This window comes from Solea senegalensis, linkage group LG14, assembly GCF_019176455.1.
Source record: "Solea senegalensis isolate Sse05_10M linkage group LG14, IFAPA_SoseM_1, whole genome shotgun sequence".
In the NCBI taxonomy this organism is placed as follows: Eukaryota; Metazoa; Chordata; class Actinopteri; order Pleuronectiformes; family Soleidae; genus Solea; species Solea senegalensis.
In genome coordinates this window covers 12,844,026-12,864,072 of record NC_058034.1, presented here as the reverse complement: position 1 = coordinate 12,864,072, position 20,047 = coordinate 12,844,026, and the positions used below count along the sequence as shown (strand labels likewise).

The 20,047-nt window shown below is 40.3% G+C and overlaps 1 protein-coding gene across 2 annotated transcripts in view; it reads left to right on the top strand.

Annotated features, from left to right (window-relative positions):
- Positions 1-19,764, top strand: part of cep350 (centrosomal protein 350) — a 30,821-nt gene extending 11,057 nt beyond the window's left edge. Inside the window, exons 13-38 of one of the 2 annotated variants that reach the window (XM_044043525.1) lie at positions 224-365; positions 610-764; positions 907-1,093; positions 2,585-2,766; positions 2,884-3,047; positions 3,377-3,487; positions 3,609-3,749; positions 3,893-4,020; positions 4,215-4,322; positions 4,415-4,632; positions 4,756-4,970; positions 5,117-5,395; positions 5,497-5,646; positions 5,804-5,964; positions 7,904-8,026; positions 9,664-9,914; positions 10,067-10,248; positions 10,506-10,653; positions 11,178-11,338; positions 11,462-11,595; positions 11,677-11,738; positions 12,021-13,861; positions 14,268-14,801; positions 15,498-15,641; positions 16,025-16,147; positions 16,507-19,764. In XM_044043525.1, coding sequence (XP_043899460.1) covers positions 224-365; positions 610-764; positions 907-1,093; positions 2,585-2,766; positions 2,884-3,047; positions 3,377-3,487; positions 3,609-3,749; positions 3,893-4,020; positions 4,215-4,322; positions 4,415-4,632; positions 4,756-4,970; positions 5,117-5,395; positions 5,497-5,646; positions 5,804-5,964; positions 7,904-8,026; positions 9,664-9,914; positions 10,067-10,248; positions 10,506-10,653; positions 11,178-11,338; positions 11,462-11,595; positions 11,677-11,738; positions 12,021-13,861; positions 14,268-14,801; positions 15,498-15,641; positions 16,025-16,147; positions 16,507-16,674 — 6,212 coding nt within the window. In that variant the 3' untranslated portion in view covers positions 16,675-19,764. The remainder of the gene's footprint in view (positions 1-223; positions 366-609; positions 765-906; positions 1,094-2,584; positions 2,767-2,883; positions 3,048-3,376; positions 3,488-3,608; positions 3,750-3,892; positions 4,021-4,214; positions 4,323-4,414; positions 4,633-4,755; positions 4,971-5,116; positions 5,396-5,496; positions 5,647-5,803; positions 5,965-7,903; positions 8,027-9,663; positions 9,915-10,066; positions 10,249-10,505; positions 10,654-11,177; positions 11,339-11,461; positions 11,596-11,676; positions 11,739-12,020; positions 13,862-14,267; positions 14,802-15,497; positions 15,642-16,024; positions 16,148-16,506) is intronic. The other variant, XM_044043526.1, reaches the window with a different exon arrangement.
- The last annotated feature ends 283 nt before the right edge of the window (positions 19,765-20,047 follow it).

Genomic DNA, 20,047 nt, shown 5'->3' with positions numbered 1-20,047 from the left:
CTGAGAAAGAAAGATTGTTAGGGTCCAAGCACAAGAACCCCAACAATCTTTCTTTTATTATTATAATCACATTTGTATCTTTTTGAGTAGCATCCAATTGAAATGCAGCTGTAAGAACTACACAGAATTGTTTGCCATATAGTGGTAATACCAGCCATACTTTGAACAGACGAAAAGTATCTTAAATATTCCCTGTATGTTTTGTTTAAATCTTGTCCTGTAGTGAGTGGGAGGAACTCTCCAGCTGCCCAATCTTTGCACTCTGGAAATGCTCTTGGAGATGCAGCCTCCTATGAAGATGACTTTGTGTCACCACAAAGCAGCAGAAGTACCAGCCAATTAAGGAGAGGGTCCAAATCACCTAGGTAAAAGGAAATATTTGGACATACCCTATAGTGTGTTTTTAAAATTAAACACTAGGTGGCATTCATGTTACACAGATCAGAAGCTTGTGTATTCCTTTTTAGACAGCGATTTCCTTTGTATTTATGAGTACTCTGACTTTAAGAGTGCAACATAAGATGCACTGATTATGTGTGTTTTAGTTTTTTACATTATATCAACAATACTAAATTTAATTGGGGCACACTTTTTTGCGTTCTCTGTCAGTGTGAACAGTCACTTTGAGGAACTGATGCGGAGGTCTCCTTATGAGAAAAGCACAGGAGGCATCAATTCCCACCATTCATCCTTTCACTCATCTGTTCACTCTGGTTCGGCATCTGGCTCTTTACCCCTCTCTCAGCACTCTTTCAGAAAACGAGGTGAGATTCACTGTCTTATAATAATTACCTCCTACAAGTTTGACATTGATATATAAGAGAAATGGAGGATACAGTCTTTATAACCTTTTTCTAAGGTTGTAAATCTTTGTGCTGCACATATTATAACTTGATTCCTCTACAGGTACAACATCAGACCAGAGTGATGCCACCATAGTGGAAGAGCAGAGGAGCTTTTGCTCACCGTCGTCAGAAATATTGTCCTCTGACTCCAGAGAAAGAGGCTCAGACAAAGGCTCTGCCCACAGCAAGCCCAAAAGAGTCTACTCCAGTGACTCTTTGGGAGAACCTTCGGGTCATTCTATCCAAAGGTAAGAATCCTGGAAAACCACATGACCCAGTTAGGGTTATTTAATTGAGTTGTTGCAAGGCTTCTTTCTGAGTGTTTTTCAGTTAAGAGCATAGCATAGCTCAGGTGTCAAACTGAACCATATATACATTACATTACATGTCATTTAGCAGACACTTTTATCCAAAGCGACTTACAAGGGAATTGAGTACAATCAGCCAGGGGTGGAGTTGAACTTGCGACCATGATGTCTTTTGCACACAGGGTACCGGTCTTAACCACTGAGTCACTCCACCCCCGTCATAGACAGTCATATACAGAGTTGTTTCAATTCCTTCCTTCAAGGACATTTCTTTGTGAGAAAAGATGGTGGAGCAGCCAGCGTTCTTTGGAATACTATCCATCCATTTGTGTATTTCAGAATGTTTATTTAATTGATCACATTTTGTAATAACATAACCTATTTATTTGACACAGATGTGTAATAATAATGGTAGTGAGATGAACAAGACACACTTTCTTTCACGCTTAATGTGTAAAGGTATGTTAAATTCTGTGTGCACTCAGGGATGATTGCAGTATCTTAACCATTGGGTAATTTCAGTTCTCTTAAATCTCTTAAATATTTACTGTAATTACTCACAGGTTAGGTGACAGGGCATGACCAATTTCTAAACTACATTAACAGAACCCATGTTGAGACTGCCAATCCAAACAGCCCTTATGGCTTGCTGTTCTGTTGAGGACTTGCAGATTTAAGCAGCCGTGCACTGCCTAGCAGGAGGAGGGGGCTGCAATTCGACCCAAGACAGAACACAGAGCTTATTTTGTTTTGAGGGCCAGTAGAGTGCTTGGTCAGGTCAGCCAGCTTCACTGCAGCTTGGGCCTGCTGCCATATGAAAGGAGTTTTTTTTTGCCTTTTAATCTCAGTGCCCAATATTACCATTTGAGCCTGCTAATGGTATGCTGGAGCCCAGGTGGCAAATTCCTGCCATCCTGTGGAGCATGTGTGGCCTTGGCTAGACATTCAGAAAGGAGCACCAATTATGCAAGGTGTCAGTGAGTTTTGTAGGTTTTTGTCAAAGTATATCTGTTTGTGTGCACATTAATGCTAACTGTTTTCGGGTTGAGCCCATTGTAGTGTTGTATCATTATTATTATTATTAGCAGCAGTAGTTGGTGTAGCAGAGTCAAAGTTTTATTATTGGAGAAGAAAGACACCACTGTCTACTATCATTCATGAGAAAGGAAAGTATATCCTGAGCTCTTCAGACATCATTTTGGCCTCCAATCACCTCTGAGCAGTACAATATAACCTTTTATAGTTTGGGTCTTGCACAGCAGGTTTAACCTGCCTCAGCAAATCTGAAGGATAGCAGAGCCTCCTTTTTTCTTTATCATGTGGTCAACTTACCCGACTGTTTACTATAGTGAATCCACTCAGTCGATCTTGCAAAGTGCCACTATGCATTCTCTAAAACAACGTTTTATTGCATTTTCCTTGCATTTCTAGTTTTGGCCATGATGGAAAGAAGTCTTCAGTCATTACGCCCAAACATGCTTCTCCTTTGGGCTCTCCAGTCACTGGTTCTCTTCTAGGAACAGATTCACCCAGTGAACCTGTCAGATGTGCCTCAGATCATATGATCACTGGCACCACAGCTGTCGGTGATAGAGAAGAGAGGAGGACCACAGGTAAATAAAACATATTAGCAGTGGCAGTGATGCAGCTCTTCAAATGTTCAACACATCTGACTGTAGCTTTTTGCATTTATTGCATGTCATACTCAAAAGGCTGCCCTTTTCTCTTAGGTGAACTACAGTATTCACCTGCTGTTCTGCAACAACGTATGGCAGCTGAGCTCCAGTACCTGGAGTCTGTTGAAGAATCAGTTCGACAGCTGGATGACATGGAGAGGTACATAAGTGTGTCCATGGCTCAGCAGGAGAGTGCATCTTTGGCACAAATGCTCAAGGTAAAGGAGTGACCTGTATTGTTTTTTTTTACTCGTACTGTACTGCTCACTGTTGTTTATATTACTGTATTAATCAGAGTAACAGTGAAGACAAATGGTAACCATTTAGACTGTGTGCATGCTGTAAAACAACTGTGTAGTACTATAATGTTCCAAAGCACTGTAAATCTTTAGAAATATCCTCTTCATTATCATATGATTTATGTTTGATTTAATCAATTTGTTTCATAATTTACATTTATACAATTTTTTTCAGCCTCTTTAGATTTCAGTGACTCACCACCTCACTGTAGTTATTCTGTATTGATGTATGAACTTTGACACTGCAGGCCAAGCAGCAGCACCATGAGCGTGACCTCTATGAGTTGAAGATCAAGGCTGAACAAGAAGCCCTGGAGACAAAGCTACAGCTGGAAGAAAACAGACAGAGAATGGCAATGGTACATCCATACACATCAATATTTGTTGATGACCCATTCAGTGTTGCTTCCTTCACCTTTTTGAAGAACTATCTATGACTGTTTTTTAAACATTTCTGTCTGGTGTGTGTGTTTTATCCAGGCTCATATAGAACTGCAGGGAAGTTTGGCAGCAACTCAAAAAGAGACTTTGGAAGGCCTCCAGGAGGCAACTACTAAGATGATGAGTCAACAGGCTGAGGCAGCACGGTACACAGCCGACACTGCCCGACACATCAAGGAGGTTAGCAATCACTTCCTTCCTCACTGCCTGGAAAACACCCTGTATCTTCATTCTGTAACAAAGGCCAATAGATTTTTGAGTTACTGCAAGCAAATAACAATAAAAGTGAATACTTGAGCTCTTAATTTATTCCTGTCCATCAGATGACAGAATTGGCGCGGTCACAGATAGCTGAAGCTTTGGTTGTTGCTCCTGTTGCCAAGAATTCCTCCATGTTGAACCAGCAGGACAAACAGGAGAGTCCATATTCAGATAAAGCTGATTCTGACAGGTAAAGTAAAGCAGAAACCATGTTTGTAAGAGCTTTCAAAACTGGGCATCAATTGTTTTGCATGTTTATGTTAGTCACAGTTTAAATGCACAGTTGAAGTGCACCAAATCACAAAACTATTTTGTGGATGACACTGGCTCCTTCAAGCAATCCTGTCATGACGTAATGAATCACATCTTTTGTGTGCTGTACAGCTTCCAGAATGAAGTGTCAAGCAGAAGGACCAGGTCAGATGAATCCCCGTCTTCTCTGAATAGCCTCAGTCACTCCGACTCTCTGTCCTTTAGAAGGCCCAATCTTAGGTACCAGTCAGCACTCTCATGGAACACTTTTCATTGTTTACATTTTGGTGGAAGAGAAACTAAAGAGATAATTTGTTTTTTTCTTTTCTCAGTGAAGTAAACTCTAGCAGCCACAAGACCTCGTCAAATGCATCTTCAAACCACAGAGTACAAACAAAGAAAGAACCAGGCGAGGGAATTAAGAGAAAGGGGGGAGCTGAGGGGAAGATGGGGAGGGAAGCAGACAGCAGCTCCATAGAGGAAGAAGTTCCTACAGCGGCAAATGACTCCCTCTGCAGTGACAGCATCACATCAGTAGTGGATGAGAAAGGTGATGGATGAGAAGCATTTGCTTTTCTTCATGTGTATTTGCACCGCTTTTATTTTGAGTTTGACCAATATGACATTTCGTGCTGTGTTCACTCAGCTTGCTGTTTTCTTTCTTATTCCCCAGGAGACACTACATCAGTGGCAACAGAGTACTCTCTGAAGTTTGATGAGTCCATGACAGAGGATGAGATAGAGGAGCGATCATTCCGCTCTCTGCTGCCATCTGAGGCACACCGCCGTGGAACAATAGAGAAAAAGTCCCACCATCGTGAGGGATCAGAGGATGATGGTTCTAGTTACAACACAGCATTGATTACGGGGGCACACAATATCTTGAAGGTGAGAAAGTGACATCTGATCAGTATGATCAGATGTCTGATTTCTTTCCTCTAATGCAAAATTTGTTTACTACTCCTTTCTGAATGTTTTCTCTTTTAATCAACACTCGCATCAGAAGTTAACATTTCCACCATTTTCTCCTGCAGCCTCTAGATGCAAACATGTCCTTCTCTGGTGGACAGGACAGCTTCTCTCAGTTCACCATGGACATGGTGCGTCAATATATGAAGGACGAGGAAGTCCGACTGCAGCACCAGAGCTCTCTGTTGCATCTTCGCCAGAAGGCCGTCAAAGAGAAGACGAGAACTGAGCTGGCCTGGTTGGAGCACCATAAAAAGAGGCTAAGGGACAAGGGAGAGGATGACAAAATGCCACCAATCAGGAAGAAGCAGAGAGGCCTTCTGATGAAATTACAGCAGGAGCAGGTAGATATTTGGGAGTAGAAATCTAACAGCCGTAAGCATAGTTGAGTTTTGTTGTTTTGCTATTTTCCATAATAAAATAACAAATCTTCACATGATCCCAGGCTGAGATCAAGCGACTTCAGGAGGCCAACAAAGCAGCTAGGAAGGAAAGACAGCTGTTGCTGAAACAACAGGAGGAGATTGAGCGGATGAGAAACTCTACACTTAGACTTAAGGAACGACTCAAAAGTGCGGGGGGTGAACCACCACCTGTAAGTAATGTAGTCACTAACCACATTCACAGACTATACAGATGAGTATCCGACTCAGATTTAACTTAAGTAAAAAAAAAAACTTTCGTCCTGTGACCTTTCATTTTTCTTTTGCTAATTATTGGCTTGTTGGTGTGTCCATTTATCTATCATCTAGGAGACTCCTGTGTCAGAAACACCAGTGTCGGAGCCTGTCTCCCCCAACATAAGGCATGCTGATGATGACCGCAGCCCTTCTCCCTCACTTTCTATCTCTGGAAGTGAGACAAGCAGCATCATGCAAAAGCTGAAGAAGATGCGCACTCAAATGGATGAGAAGTAAAGACTTTCATTTTGTTAGTTTGTTAGTGGTTGACAATTTTCAATCAGTCAAGTCATGCTTTTCCATCTGTTTTTTAATAGCACTTACTGTGGTTATGTCTTGCTGCCATTCATTTCCTTTGTGTTTTGCTCATTTCATTTTTATGAAAACAATAGTTTTCAATCGGGTTAACTGCTTCTTTTTTTTAATTTAAAATTTTATTTTTAGCCCATGATCCCAGTCATAGGCTAAACATCTTTGAAAAGAGTATGTACTTTCCCCCAGTTTTCTTCAAGAACACAGATGCACAGTACACACTTGGCTAATCGTATTTGCATATACAGGGTTGAAATTAGATTGAATAAAGGAGTCTCAGTCTGTTTTGTAGCTAAGTTCTGCACTGTGCTATTTGCAACAGTGGCTTTTAAAATTATGTCTACCATAATCAAATCCGAAGGTATCTGTGAAGTTTCTCCTTCATCCAGGCCATGGTTATTCAGAAATTCATTAAATCAGCAGGAACAAAGAGACCTATACAAAGGTCTCCTTTATTTAACTGTAACAACTAACAGCTTACTAATAATGAGTGCATGCCAACTTAATTTGCTGTTCTAAGTGCTTTAAATGTGTGAATGTGTGGATGAGCAAATAAGCATGCTCCATGTTTTTCTCTCACAAGACTAGACTAGCGTCCACACTCCCTCACTACTCCCCTCTAACATTTTAAACCCATAACAGTACTTGGTTGGAGGATCTGCACGAATGGTTATGAGGTGCACAAATACATGTTTGCAATAACACTATCTATGTAGTCGTAATAGGCATGGCTAACACAAGTTGTGCTTGGTATGAGTTTTGTTACATCTTCTTTCTTGACCAGTTACTAAATGTGCCAGAGATCCTCTAGGTTTCCCAAGGTTTCATACTTGTCTAACGGCTCCGGTCAGGAGATGTTCGAGCCGATGTGACCGACTCACTGAAAACAAGTAGTTTAATTGTTCTGGGGTTTAGGATTTATAAGTGGGCTATGAATCACGGACTAATTACCAATACCATGGCAACGCTTCAGCAACTTTCTAGGTCTAGATGTGAAAACAATTTGTGTTCCCCTCTGTTAATATTTATAAATTATGGGATTTGAAATCACTACAACTCAACAACATTGAACAAGAGCATTTAGCAACATTATAGCATTCCGTATAATTGTCTGATCATTATTCATTAAAGAATAATGCTTGCATGATCCTTCAATAAACTATCAAGTGCCCTTCCCTACTAATCATTTTCCATCACCACTGTTGTATTGCTGTGTGTTTCCACTGTGTGAAATGGTTCAGTTCGGTACAGTATGGTACATGTTTTTTGCGTTTCCATTAGGAATATTACCAAAATAACTGGTAACCCATTTTTTGTATTGAACGTCGCACTACATGTCCACACCTGCTTACCAAATAAAGGTTCTGTTTTTAGTCAAAATGCATGCCTGGCCTAGGGCTTTAACCTACCAAACGTACCATACTGTACCAAACCGTACCATGATGGATACGCAGCATAAGCAGCTCAGTGTAATTACAAAAATGTAATCAAAGGCTAACTGCTACCTCACACTTTATTATTTTTAAGAATGACTGGGTAATTTGCCATATAAGACTCCTTAAGCAGGTTCAGCAGTGAACACCCTATACCCCATACTTTACGTCCAAATGCTAGTATAATGTTTATTCCCTTCACAATATACAGTACACTCATAAGTCCCTATCAGAAGTCTGACAGGCGCATAGCATCCGTAAAACCACATTTGCTCATATTGCTCTTCTTTCTCCCCCTCTCTTTACCTGTCTTTTCTCTCTTTATTGTTATGTGTTTTATTTGTCTAATGTGTGTGTTGCACATGTTCACACCCATGTCTGTGTGACTCTTTTTTGACTTTGTTTGTTGCGTGCCTACATGTTATAGACACTGCTCTCCTGTCCACTACTTCCTCTCTGTGTTCAATGCCCACCACTGGGCCTCCTTAAGTGTCTGTCTTCCCAACCTCCACCCTAAATTCCAGCTCTTTATCTACAACCAGTTGGTCAGGTACTGTACAGTGATCTCTACCTCTTTCCCTAGCACCTCCACCTAGCTCTGCCCTGCTGCACCTTCCACCCCATGGAACATGCTTGTGTTCATCCACTGGCACGGGGTCCCTGTGTGGGTGGGATGGTGAATTACGAGTGATTGGATGTGTTGATTGGTTTTGGTTTTCTGCAAGGTTTTAAGAAGTTTTAAATTCCATAATGGAATTTGTGGGGCGAGGACTTTGACTAAAAGCTTGGAAGGTGCCCAAGGAAAGCTGTATTAATGAGCTCAACTTTTGACAACTTCACTTGAAGTAAAACAAAACTACCAAGTGAGGTACCAATGAGGTAAATAAAGCAATCTCACCACTGTAGAAATTAAAACACAGTGGGTAAGTTTAAATCAAGAACAAATCAAAATAATTGGAAATCAGAAAGAAGGTCGAAGGTTGTGTTTATATAATAGAAGCTTTCCTTGTTTTAAAAGAAACGTAAAGCTTGAAGCTGGGATTTGAATTAACTCGGTAGTGTTTTGTTTAACTTGTGACTCTTTATTTCCTGACTCTTCCTGAATGAATGATTAATATGCTGCAGTGCATCTTCACTCTTCCATTGAGGCTGCTTGCTGGTCTGCTTCATACCAGTGATTGATATATAATGTTTTCAGATCAAACCACACTATGCCTTTGAAGTAACTGACTTTTCAAAGAACAGACCAGAGATACTGTGGTCTATCTATTTAATGAGCCCTCTAAATCTTAACTAGCCCTCTTTATTAGGTAGCTGTTGCATAGGATGGGATAATAAGTACAGATGGCCATTGGCCTTAATACAGTTTGGGAATGTACTAAAAGAACTCCCAGTCTGCTTCTTCAGTATCCAGCCTGTCATCAGTTTACATTAGGTCAGGGAAAATCTCTCTTTATTTGATTAAGGCTAAATAATACTGCACTGTAATGGCACCCATAGCTGTGGGAGACCCCATTACACAGCAGCTACACCTGACGGCACTTTGTTTTGATAGGCATCTGCAGAGATATTTACATAAGGTCACCCAGTGAAAGTAAAATGTTAGAATTACAAAGTATTTTGCCTGTGCATGGCAATAGATCACATGTTTATTCATTGTCAGTATTAATTAAAAAAAGAGTATAGTAAATGGAAAGCCAACATGTGTGTTTGCCTGTGTGTGTGAGTGTGAGCAGTCTGTCAACATAGAATTCTGGGCTCCAGACTAATGCATGAATTTGATTTTTTTTTTTTTTGCTATTCTTTTCCTTCTTTTCTCCTGAATGTCATGTCATCCTTTTTCTCTTCATTTTTTGATGGGTGAATTTACACTTCAGTATTTGGATTTTGGATAATTCCAAGCATGTTTCAGGCGTGTATGTGTGTTTTTACTTCCGAATGTTGTTCAGATGTTTGAGGTGAGTTTGCAGTGAAAATTGATTGTCAAGGTGACTTGGGTTTGCTTGAGTTGGACATGTTAACTATTTAATGCTTAATGTCTACTTCTCTCTCAACACTGCCACCTTATCTCTCTCACTATCAATTTTCCCTCCATTTTTGTCTTCATCTTTGCTCATCATCTACAATCTCTACTCCTTTTCTATCTCCATTCTTTTTTCCTCTTCAACCTTACCATCCTTTCCCCAGGTTTCTGACCAAGCGGGAGCAGCAGCTCATGCAGAGGCGTCGTCATGCCGAGGAGCTGCTACTGTGGAAGCAGCGACTGGACCAGGAGGAGGCTGAGGTCCGTAGGATGGAGAAAGAGGCCCTGACTGCCTGGGATAGGAGGATGCCTCAGGATAAGGATCACGATATGCCACAGAGTCAGAAAAATGAGATCCCTGATCTGAGCCCCAGTCTTCATCAATCCCCAGAGCACAAAAATGACTGTGAGAAAGGTGAAGCAATCAGATTCTTTAATTTTTCAAATTAGAAAAAAAGGAAATCTTATCTACAACACATACTGGTGTGCGTACATTTCTGGTTACTAGTTTGGGAAATGATGTCAAAATCTTTATTGACAAAAATGATTTGTGTGTTTAATTCTTAGAGTATTCAAGTGAGTATGACAGTTCCTCAGTGACAACAGAGTCCAGTATACACACAGAGGAATCGGGGTCTCAGCAATCAGGAAGCTTCTCCTTATTAAAACCTGTGTCAGTCCCTGTCAAGAGCAGCCCTGCAAATTACAGCCAAGATTTTACTTCATCTTCACCGTCACCAAGCAGACAGGTATGTATTTGATCATGTCCCCTTTAGTCTAAGTTCTGTTCTATTGATGGTAGCTGAGTTTTAAGTTTATTGAACTATTGAAAAGCACAACTCTGTTATGTAAGAGACATACAAGGGTATAACTACACATTCGTTAGTTCATTGGGCATTTCAAAAATCAATCCAGACATATCTCTTTATATCCACCTGACTGTGTTGTCCTATCCTGAAGTAATGTTCCCTTCTCTTCGACTGCTTCTCCTATTTACTCTGTCCAGTCTTCAGTATTAAAAGAAGGCAGCCCCAGCTCTGCTACCGCTCCTTCAGATGGCAGCAGTAAAATCAAGATTCTGCTTCACTCATCCTCTCGGACTCTCATCCAAGCCCGCATTCCGCCAACAGACTCCCCCATGGCCTCACAGACTGGTGAGTAAACCAATGACTCGACACACAAACTGACCATTGTAAACAAGTTCATGATATTTGGCGTTTGTTCATAGAGAAGACTAGAGAGAGTGGGATATAATGCAGCTGTATTGCTGGCACCATGAGGTCAGATATGTGATGCTGCCAGGAATGCATTATGCCAGCACTTTCCTGATACTGCTTAGCTGTGTGATTGGATGAATGAACACTTATCATTGCACTTAGTTATCACATAAGCTACAATGGTTTTGCTAAGCTAGTTTTGTAGTTGGGTGTTTTATTCATCCTTAGGTTCCTGTTTAAACCTTTAATCTTTTTAACACTGTTTGTTCATTGTGTACAAGCCAAAGCAATATACACAGTAATACATTTTACACATTCTTGGTAAATGAAATGTACAGTAATCCTTAAAGTACTGTGCTGGTCTGTGTTCGAGTTGGTACAATCTTGGATTGCTTGTTGCTAATCAGAGGTCTGGCACTGGTTTCACATTCTAATAGTGATTTATTGAAATTGTATTTCAGAACCCATTTCAGACCAGAGTGACATAGAGAGTCGTATCAAAGCCTTGAAGGAAGAACTCAGAAAACGAAAGGTTATGGCCCACCAGTTGAAAAAAGAGCAGAAGAAGAGGCACAAGGAGCGCCTGAAAGCAAAAGAGGCCAGCCTGCTGAAGCAGCTTGAGGTAAATGAGTGTTGAGGCTTCTAGGTGGTTGGGTTATTTTAAATATTTAAACTAAATTGTTGTTTTGGTTTATTTGTTCATATAAGTATGATATTTTTACTTTTCTTCCTCTTTTGTTTTCAGACTTGTAACAACTTCATTGCAAAAACCAAGGCAGAATTGAACAAGGGACCAGATTCTACACCCGATACAAACTTTGAGACCCAAGAGTCCAAATTAGGAACTGAACAGTCCGGTCTTGAATTACTTGATCACAGGTACCAAAATCAGCTGAAAATCACAGCTACCTGCTGTTTGTGTTTCTTATTATTTAATGTAATTTAAATATTCTTTCTTAGGTCTGAAAAGAGCCAGATTTCTGAGCATGAATGGACAAACATTGATGCTTCATTAGACCACAGTAAGTGATTCATATGCTTCATAACCAGGATATCAGTCGGTATCCCCTCCCACATTTCTTGGCTAAGTAAAAAAACAGGAGTTTCAATATGTTTGGCTGGTTGAGGATATTTATCCTTGTACACAGCTTTTTGTAATAGACAAGCATGTGCACAGATCAAAAGCAGCTGTGTAAATAGATTTACAATGCATTTTCTCTGTGGAAAATACACATTTTCAAGTTAATTAGCATTTATTTGGAGATAAAAGTAAATAATGTCACTCTTTTCTGAAACGTTTTCAGATTCACATTTTGAAGTTGATCATGGTAGAGCCATCTCAGTGCCTGAATTATCTGATGAAGATCCACCAACTGTCACTCCAACTCCAGTACGTGGGAGCCCAGAGTGTCCAACCTCGGGGCTGAGGAGTCGCCAGTCCACTGTCGATCCTTTAAGACCTTCCTCCAAGGAACACAACATAACCAAGTCTGGGGATGACAACAATGGATCTGACCAAACATCTGAAATTCAGGAAGAGCTGGAGAAGGAAGTAAACTCCGGGTTGGAAGACCAACACTCTGAATGTCTCCTCACATTAGAAAAAGAAGAAAGCCCAGACTCCCAGGAAAAACAATCTACAGTTCCTTCTTCAGAGAGTGACAAGCATCTATTATCTTTATCTGAAGCAGAAGATGTTTTAAAACCTACCACTAAATCGCTTTCAACTCAAGTGGACCACAAAACCGTAACACATCCAAGCTACAGCTCTGTTTCAAGTGTGTCCTCCTGCTTTCCTGACTCAGGTGCCATTTCTTCAAAGAAAGAGGCATCCATTAAGGGTGCTGAAGCCTCCTCTACCATGGCAGATGACCATCATGGCAATTTAAAGTCGGCAGGGGATTCTTTACCTAGGGAGCCACATCATAGCTCCAAAGCTGAGTCTGTAACCTCAACTGAAATAAAGGGTTCAAGAGAGGACTCCACTAGCAGCGCCATGCCATATGACAGCCAAGATCAAGATTTAGATGAGGAAATAGCTGAGGATCTGAATCACCATTCTGTCACAAGTGAACCTAGCCACCAATCTGGAAGACTGCTTGATCTCCAAAAGCACACAGAAGACTTCAAACATGACACAAACAGCATTAATTCCAGCCACTCACCACCTATGTCTCCTTTACAATCTCCTATTATAGATGGAATGCCAAGTTTTAACATTGGAGATCGAGTTCTCGTAGGGAGTGTTCAGCCTGGCACCCTGAGATTCAAAGGACCTACCAGCTTTGCCAATGGCTTCTGGGCTGGTGTGGAGTTAGATAAGTCTGAAGGCAGTAACAATGGCACTTATGATGGAGTGGTGTATTTTGAGTGTGAGGAGAGCCACGGTATATTTGCCCCTCCAGACAAAATCTCACGCCTTCCAGAAAACTTTGAGGTCTACACAGACACCACAGAGGACGAGGACTCATTCTTTGATGGTCTGTCAGACAAAGGTGAGGATAAATGTAAAACAGATAAGGACAAAAGCAATCAAAATCGAGGGAATCTCAAGAGTGAAAATGAACAGAGGAGCTTTGGATTTGGAGACAACAACATGACAGTTGATTCTCCTCTCAAGAACCAGCCCCCAGGCCTTAAGGCTGCATCCCATCTCCATTTACAGCATGACAAAGAATCAAAGCATCAAATATCTAATGGCAACAGTCAGGACATAATGGATTTTGACAATGCACCAACAACTCTTGTCATCTCTGATGTGGACAAGATTGACCTAGGGAAACAGAGTCAGAAGCAGATTACAATGCTTGTTGAGAGTGAAGATTTAGACTTAAAACACCAGTATATTCCCTCTGATAACACAGATATTGGGGATCTAAAGGAAAAAGAGAAGGACACAGATGTACTGGACACATATACGGACAAGCTCTTTAACAACTTTGTTATAGACACTGTGAAGCAGTTTGCAGAAATCAAAAGGGCTAAAGAGCAGAGGATAAGCGCTGAAAACCAGAAGAACAGAGAACTGCTCTGTGCAAATGTAGAGGAGGAGAGGATCTCTTTTGTGGAGCAAAAAGATGGTCTACCTTTCTTCTCACCTGTAGAAAAAGAGGAGCTGTCTTCGCCAGAGCTGTGTAACCGACCGGTGAGTGTATATTAATTATACTTGAGTAACATGTTCATGGATTTTCCATGAAAAAAAACAAACATTCTGTTTCATTGTGTTTGGTAATTTTGCTATGAATACAAATGTCAGTCAAATGTATTGAGATGTTACTGGATTGCAATGTGATCAATTCCAGGGATTTTGATAATCAGATTACTGACAAACAGTGCTTGTTGACTTCACCTGGATTGTGACCCTTGTTTTTGGCCAAAGTCCATCTTTGTCTGTTGACACACTTTGGACTGTGTTGCTCTTTGCTGAAAACATTTTGTGTGTGAAACATCAGTAAGAAAGAATACTCCTTTCTGTCTTAAGTCAGATGTTTAAGACAATCTAAGTTTTAAAAATAACAGTTGGATTAATTTTTTGTCCCCCTTCATACCAGGAGAGTCCAGTATTGGGGGCCAGCGGTCAAGAGGAACTAGCCAAGAGACTGGCTGAGCTGGAACTTAGTCGTGAACTGCTGGATGACCTAGGTGACGATCAGGACTGGTTTGATGAAGACTTTGGCCTCAGCTCACATAAACAACAGCAGAGACTGAAACAGAGAGCGGAAGAGGAAGAACTAAGACTAGGAGGCCTGGGGACTTCCGGCTCATCACTCGGAGCTCACATGGGGGGGCTGGTCTCATCACCCAGTGGAGAACAACAAGTAAAGTCTCCACCAAGACCTGAGCTACCTCTTCCCATGCCACCCAAACTACCTGAGCTGCCTGCCATGGTGGTACCCCACTCAGCTGCAGAGGTGGAGAAGATGGTCCATGCTGCCACTCAGGAGATTTGGGAGAGTTGTGGCCTAGGGAAGGAGGGACCAGTGACCCTTGCAGAAATGCTGAAACCCAAACCCTCTCAAGAGTATCTGGGTAAAGAATCCAGCAGCCAGGACCAGGAAGACCTCTCCATTTGCAGCTACAAGAAGGTGAAAAAACAATCTGAAAACACAAAAAAAAGTCTTTATAATAAATGCAACCATTGCAGGTAAATTATAAAACTCATTTTGGAAGAACAGGAAGATGAACATGTTTTGCCCCCTTAATTGTGCTTCAGTAACATTAAGACTAAGGCTGCCAGATTCACACTTAGTTAAGCATAAAGATAAACAAGTGTTCACCTCTGCAAGCACTAAAAAAATAAACATCCTTTCACACATACACCCACTTCCTCTTTTGCTGATGACACCTAATCAGGGAAATTCTTCGGTGTGTAAGTGTATGTTGCACATAACTAGACCTGAGCATGGCTCCACTACATGGACATAACAAAGTAAAGCCACAATTGCAAATACCAAAACAACAGCGTTTTGCAAAAAAGACCTGAAGGACTGAGGGGTTGATGTGTGCCACGGCCAGATCTGGCCCACCGGCTGCCATTTGGCAAGCCATAGTCTACTGGGTCTGAATGACGGACAAGTTCCCATTATTATTTATTGTCTAGACCTCTAAGTAATTGTAGGCTTACAGACAAACATCATTTTCTTTAAAGTGCACAGGAGTAGTGGGTACATGGCTGGAGGTCAAATATCTGAAGGGGTACTGGTCTGTGAAAAATTTGGCAATTACTGACTTATAGGAAATGTTTTAGCTCTTGCATCTTATCGATCTTTGTTGTCCCCCAGGGTGTCTATGACCTGACATGGGAGATGCTTCAGGAGATTTATGCTGAGGACCCGAATGCTTATCAGCCTCAGTGGGTCAAAGCACGACGAGTCAATTCCTCCTTCCACAGAGTAAAGACACCAGGAGACATCACCAAAATCCAGGTACAGTATTCCAGGACTTTTTTTTATTACAGACCAGATGACGTTGCATGTCTTCAGTCCGAAGAAGGCTATTGGCCTGAAATGCCACTTGGTCTGTAATAAAAATAAATAAATAATTTGCACCAACAACAGGTGTGTGCACATTATCTAGGACAATCATCACCAGTAAACACAGACACTTTAAAGTTCTTCCCTCTGGACAGAGATTTTCTATGTTGAGGTTCAGGACAAAACAGCTTTGTCTCTGCTGCTGTCACTGAGCTAAACAAGATGCGGTGAATGTGTACATATATGTATGTTTTGTGGGTGCAGTTTACAGGTCTTTGCATTCTTTATGTAGTTTACACGACTGACAAATGTTGTTTTGTATCATTGCTTCACAGGCATTCATCACATCAGAAGTTCTGAAATTATATAGTCTGACAAAGGATGAGAGCCAAAAGACTGACTGGCAGAAGATGCTTAAATTTGGCAGAAAGAAACGGGACAGAGTCGATCAGATATTGGTAGGTCCTAACATTTAATTGTTGGTTCTTTCTTTCCTCTGTTTTCCAACAAAACCTTTCAATCGCCTGGATGGAATAATTAGAATGATTAAATAAACACTTTGAGAACAGCTAGATTTAGGGATATGTATACTTCAAAGTTTTGTATATGAAGTAGATTAATCTTGGGAAATCAATTTCAAAATGCTGTCAGGACAAAGCGGAATTAGAGAAGTTCATCACAGAAAAGCCCTGAAACTAAAAATCTGGGTAGAATTTGCATAAAATTGAAATTCCTCATATTTTCCACTTTGTTTACCACAGTGTTAAGAACAAATGCTTTTTGCAACTGTTATAAAGGTGAACCTTGTTTGCCTCAGGTTCAGGAACTCCATGAGGAAGAGGCCCAGTGGGTCAACTATGACGAAGACGAGCTGTTTGTCAAGATGCAGCTGGCGGACAGCATCTTCGATGCATTGCTTAAGGACACAGCAAACGTGCTGACACTAATCTGTGACAAGAGAGCCAAAAGAGATGCCCTCTCTTGACAGCTTTCCTGCTTAGATTTCAAACTACAACTTCTAGCTCAATCCCAGTTTGTCCTCACCCCAGTGTGCTCCAGCCAAGCTACTGCTGCTCGGTCTTCTACCAGCTGATGTGCCAACAGCAACCCTCAGATGCCTTCAACCCCAGCATTACCTCTTAGCGCAATAGCTCCCTATTTCTGTGACATTCATCCGCTTTAATAGATCCAATTTGTTTTCCACACAAAATGCTTCTCTTGAGCAATCCTTAAACTTTAACTGCATCTCCTCTCCTTTTTCATCTTGGACTGGTTCTTTTGTAAATACCAGCTGGAGAATGAGCAGATATTTTGATAGAATGGACTCTGCCATTTGTTTGCATTTAAAGTCTGTTAATGCTGCTAAATTACAGAGGACTAAGATATGAAATCCACTCTGAACAAGGTAGGTTTCTATATATTTTTTGAACCTTAAATATACATTTGAATTCAATAATTGTAACAGAGTAGCAAAAAACAGTGTAGCTTGTAAGTGATTTGATGGTGACACCTGTGATCCAGCACATTAGAATTAAACAGTGACTATGAGTTTAATGTGATAACTTTCAGTGGGGATTAACTTTTTTTCACATTTGGGGAAGTGCTCATTTGCTTAATCCACTGTAAGATTGCCTAAACACGGTGAAGTTTACAGGGGCTTTTTGCGGTCGGCCTGTTTGTTAGTCAATGCAACAGACTCTGTCGAGGACAGAAAAACAATGTTTGACTTCATGTTTAGCATCGTTTTATTGGTGCACTGGCTATAATTTAGGGGTCAATGTGTCACAAAGATCTAACACAGTTCCTCCGGTAACAAGATGAACACCCTTCACTGAACTCCCCTAAAGCCCTTTGAGAGTCAGCATTTAAATGTCATATCCACTGATGAATGGGCACTATAGGGCAACTGAAATAATTAAAATGTGTCACTTGTAAAACTGTGTCGGGGCATCACTGAGGTCAGACGTTATGTAAAACATTTTGCCGACTTAATTATATTATTTATTGTGTGAAAATGTTACTCAGCGAAAAAAATCTATTGAGAATTGTAAATTGATTGATTGTAAAAAAAAAAAAGAAAAAGATAATTTTGATATTGTATGAAGACAAATTAATTATGTTGTCAAAGCACAAATTGAAATGTGAATGTGGCAATATATTGTGTAGGTTTAAAGAATTCTATCGAAACCAGATTAAGAACGGGGAATCTGTTTTAATATTTAAAAGTTGTAAAAATTGATTTAATTGTCTGTTTGATTTTCCTTTTTTTGTCTTTTGTGACCACAGTGTCCCACTTCTATAATTTGTATCTTGGAGCATATCACTATACCAGTGTTAACAGGAAACTCCAGACAAAGGTAGCTTGTTCAATTATGCTGATTATTATGTTGTCACAAAAGTAAAAGCTGCTTTAGTCTCCACATTTAACAGTATGCTCCTCTGTTTCCGAACACACTACATACTTACACTTTAGTATATAGTATTGAAGTGGGACACATATGACTGGCAGTAGACTTGACATTTCTAGAATCACAATATAGGACGGTACTGAAATGCTGGATTTGAGCCTTAATTATTCTGTAGTCCATTGGCTTTCTGTGACCTCAGAAGACTCTTGTATTTCATCTTCAGTTATTCTGTGTCAAGTTTTTGGAGCTGAACATTCTCAAGCAAAGCCCCCTAAAAACCATGAAGTCGTGTTGCAGCATGGATCAGTGCTCCACACGTTGTTGTGAAACATTTGGCTTTACAGTGATCGGCAAGTTCAAACCAGCCATCACAATGTAACCAGACAGCAGAGGTAGTCTTTCCTAATGTTTGGTTCCAGTGCCTCTTTTAAGTTAGTTGTAACAAACTGTGTTGATGTCTTGGCAACCTCTTGGACCTTTTTTCATTGAATGTCTCTTCTCAACTGCTGTATACTACCGTTTTATAAATGATCCTTAAATAACTGCTTTTCCCTCTGACCAGTTTTACCAATGCTTCATTTTCTGTCTGTCAATCTTTCGGTATCCAAGCATAATATAGTAGACAATGTTATCTCATACATTCTCATTCTCCATGCCTGAGGAAATCTTTGCAGAGCTAAAAACAATTTACACTAGCAAGACTACCTGCATCTTATCCACACATATGTGCATGTAGATGCAGCTGAGTTGTCATATTGATAAACTGTATCAGGACCTAGTTTGTTGACACTCCAGCCTCCAACCCACAGGCTGTGCAGAGTGAGCCATTGGGCTGATGAGACTGAGCACGTAGGACTGTATCTGAGGGCTTTTTTTTTTTTTGCCTCTCACTGTCAGAGCTGCTTTGATCAAACAAACTGTGCAATCTCATTGTGGTGTGTGACAGCTTGTTCATTTTCACTTACCGTTTTGAACTAAAGTGACCTTAAAACTCAATTCTTTTTTTTTTTCTACTGTCGGGTTTTTAACAGTTGCAAAGGTGTAGGTTGTAAATTATATAAAGAGGAAAAAGACAAAAAACATTTGATACCATTTTCTCTTTGCTGTACGACTTGTATATTTTGTCTGTGGGCAGAAGTTATTGTAATGATCGGTTTATTAGTTCCTTAAAAAATCTTCTGCAAACCCTGTAGGATTGTCCTCCTGAACTGATTGTATGTGGGAAGAAATTAAGTTTTCCTCTATAACTATGCAGTACTTGGTCTTATGCATTGTTTTATATTAAATGTATCAAACAGCTTAATTTTCTTCCGTGAGCCTCTTAGTGAAATGCATCTTTAAGAAGCTTTGAGCTGTTTGCTGCATGGTGGAGTTGAAGCAACTTTGCCCTTGTATAAATAAATTGTTCTGATCCTATTAACTGTATGAAAATGTAGGTACAAAATATTTGAGTATCAAATGAACCCGGGTCAGGCTAGATTTCCCTCCTCATCTTTTGAAATGTCTAAGAATATTTATAATACTGTGCTGTGAGTGTATGCAAAGTGCACTTAAAGATTTGTACAGTTCTTTTATGGCTGTAAATATACTTACTGTCTTTCCATTCTGGCCTGCTATAACTGTAACCTGAACTATTGTAAAATAAACACTGTTTACTTTGAAAGTAAGTACATAGTATATATTTGTTGACTAAACAAATGTTGAACTTGAATTATCGCTTGTTTCCGTTATAAAATCTTTTATGTATTGGGTATTATTATTATTATACCTTTTTCTACCACTTTATTTATTTTATATTTATTTATTTTCGTTTTTTTTTGTTTATCGGCCTCTTTTGCCATACTATATGGTTCCATGTGGAACCAAAGAACAGAGATATCAGATGATTTGAACTTTGGTAATGCGCGGGGGGGGGGTTCAATGGGAGGGACACAGACCCAGGGGGCAGAA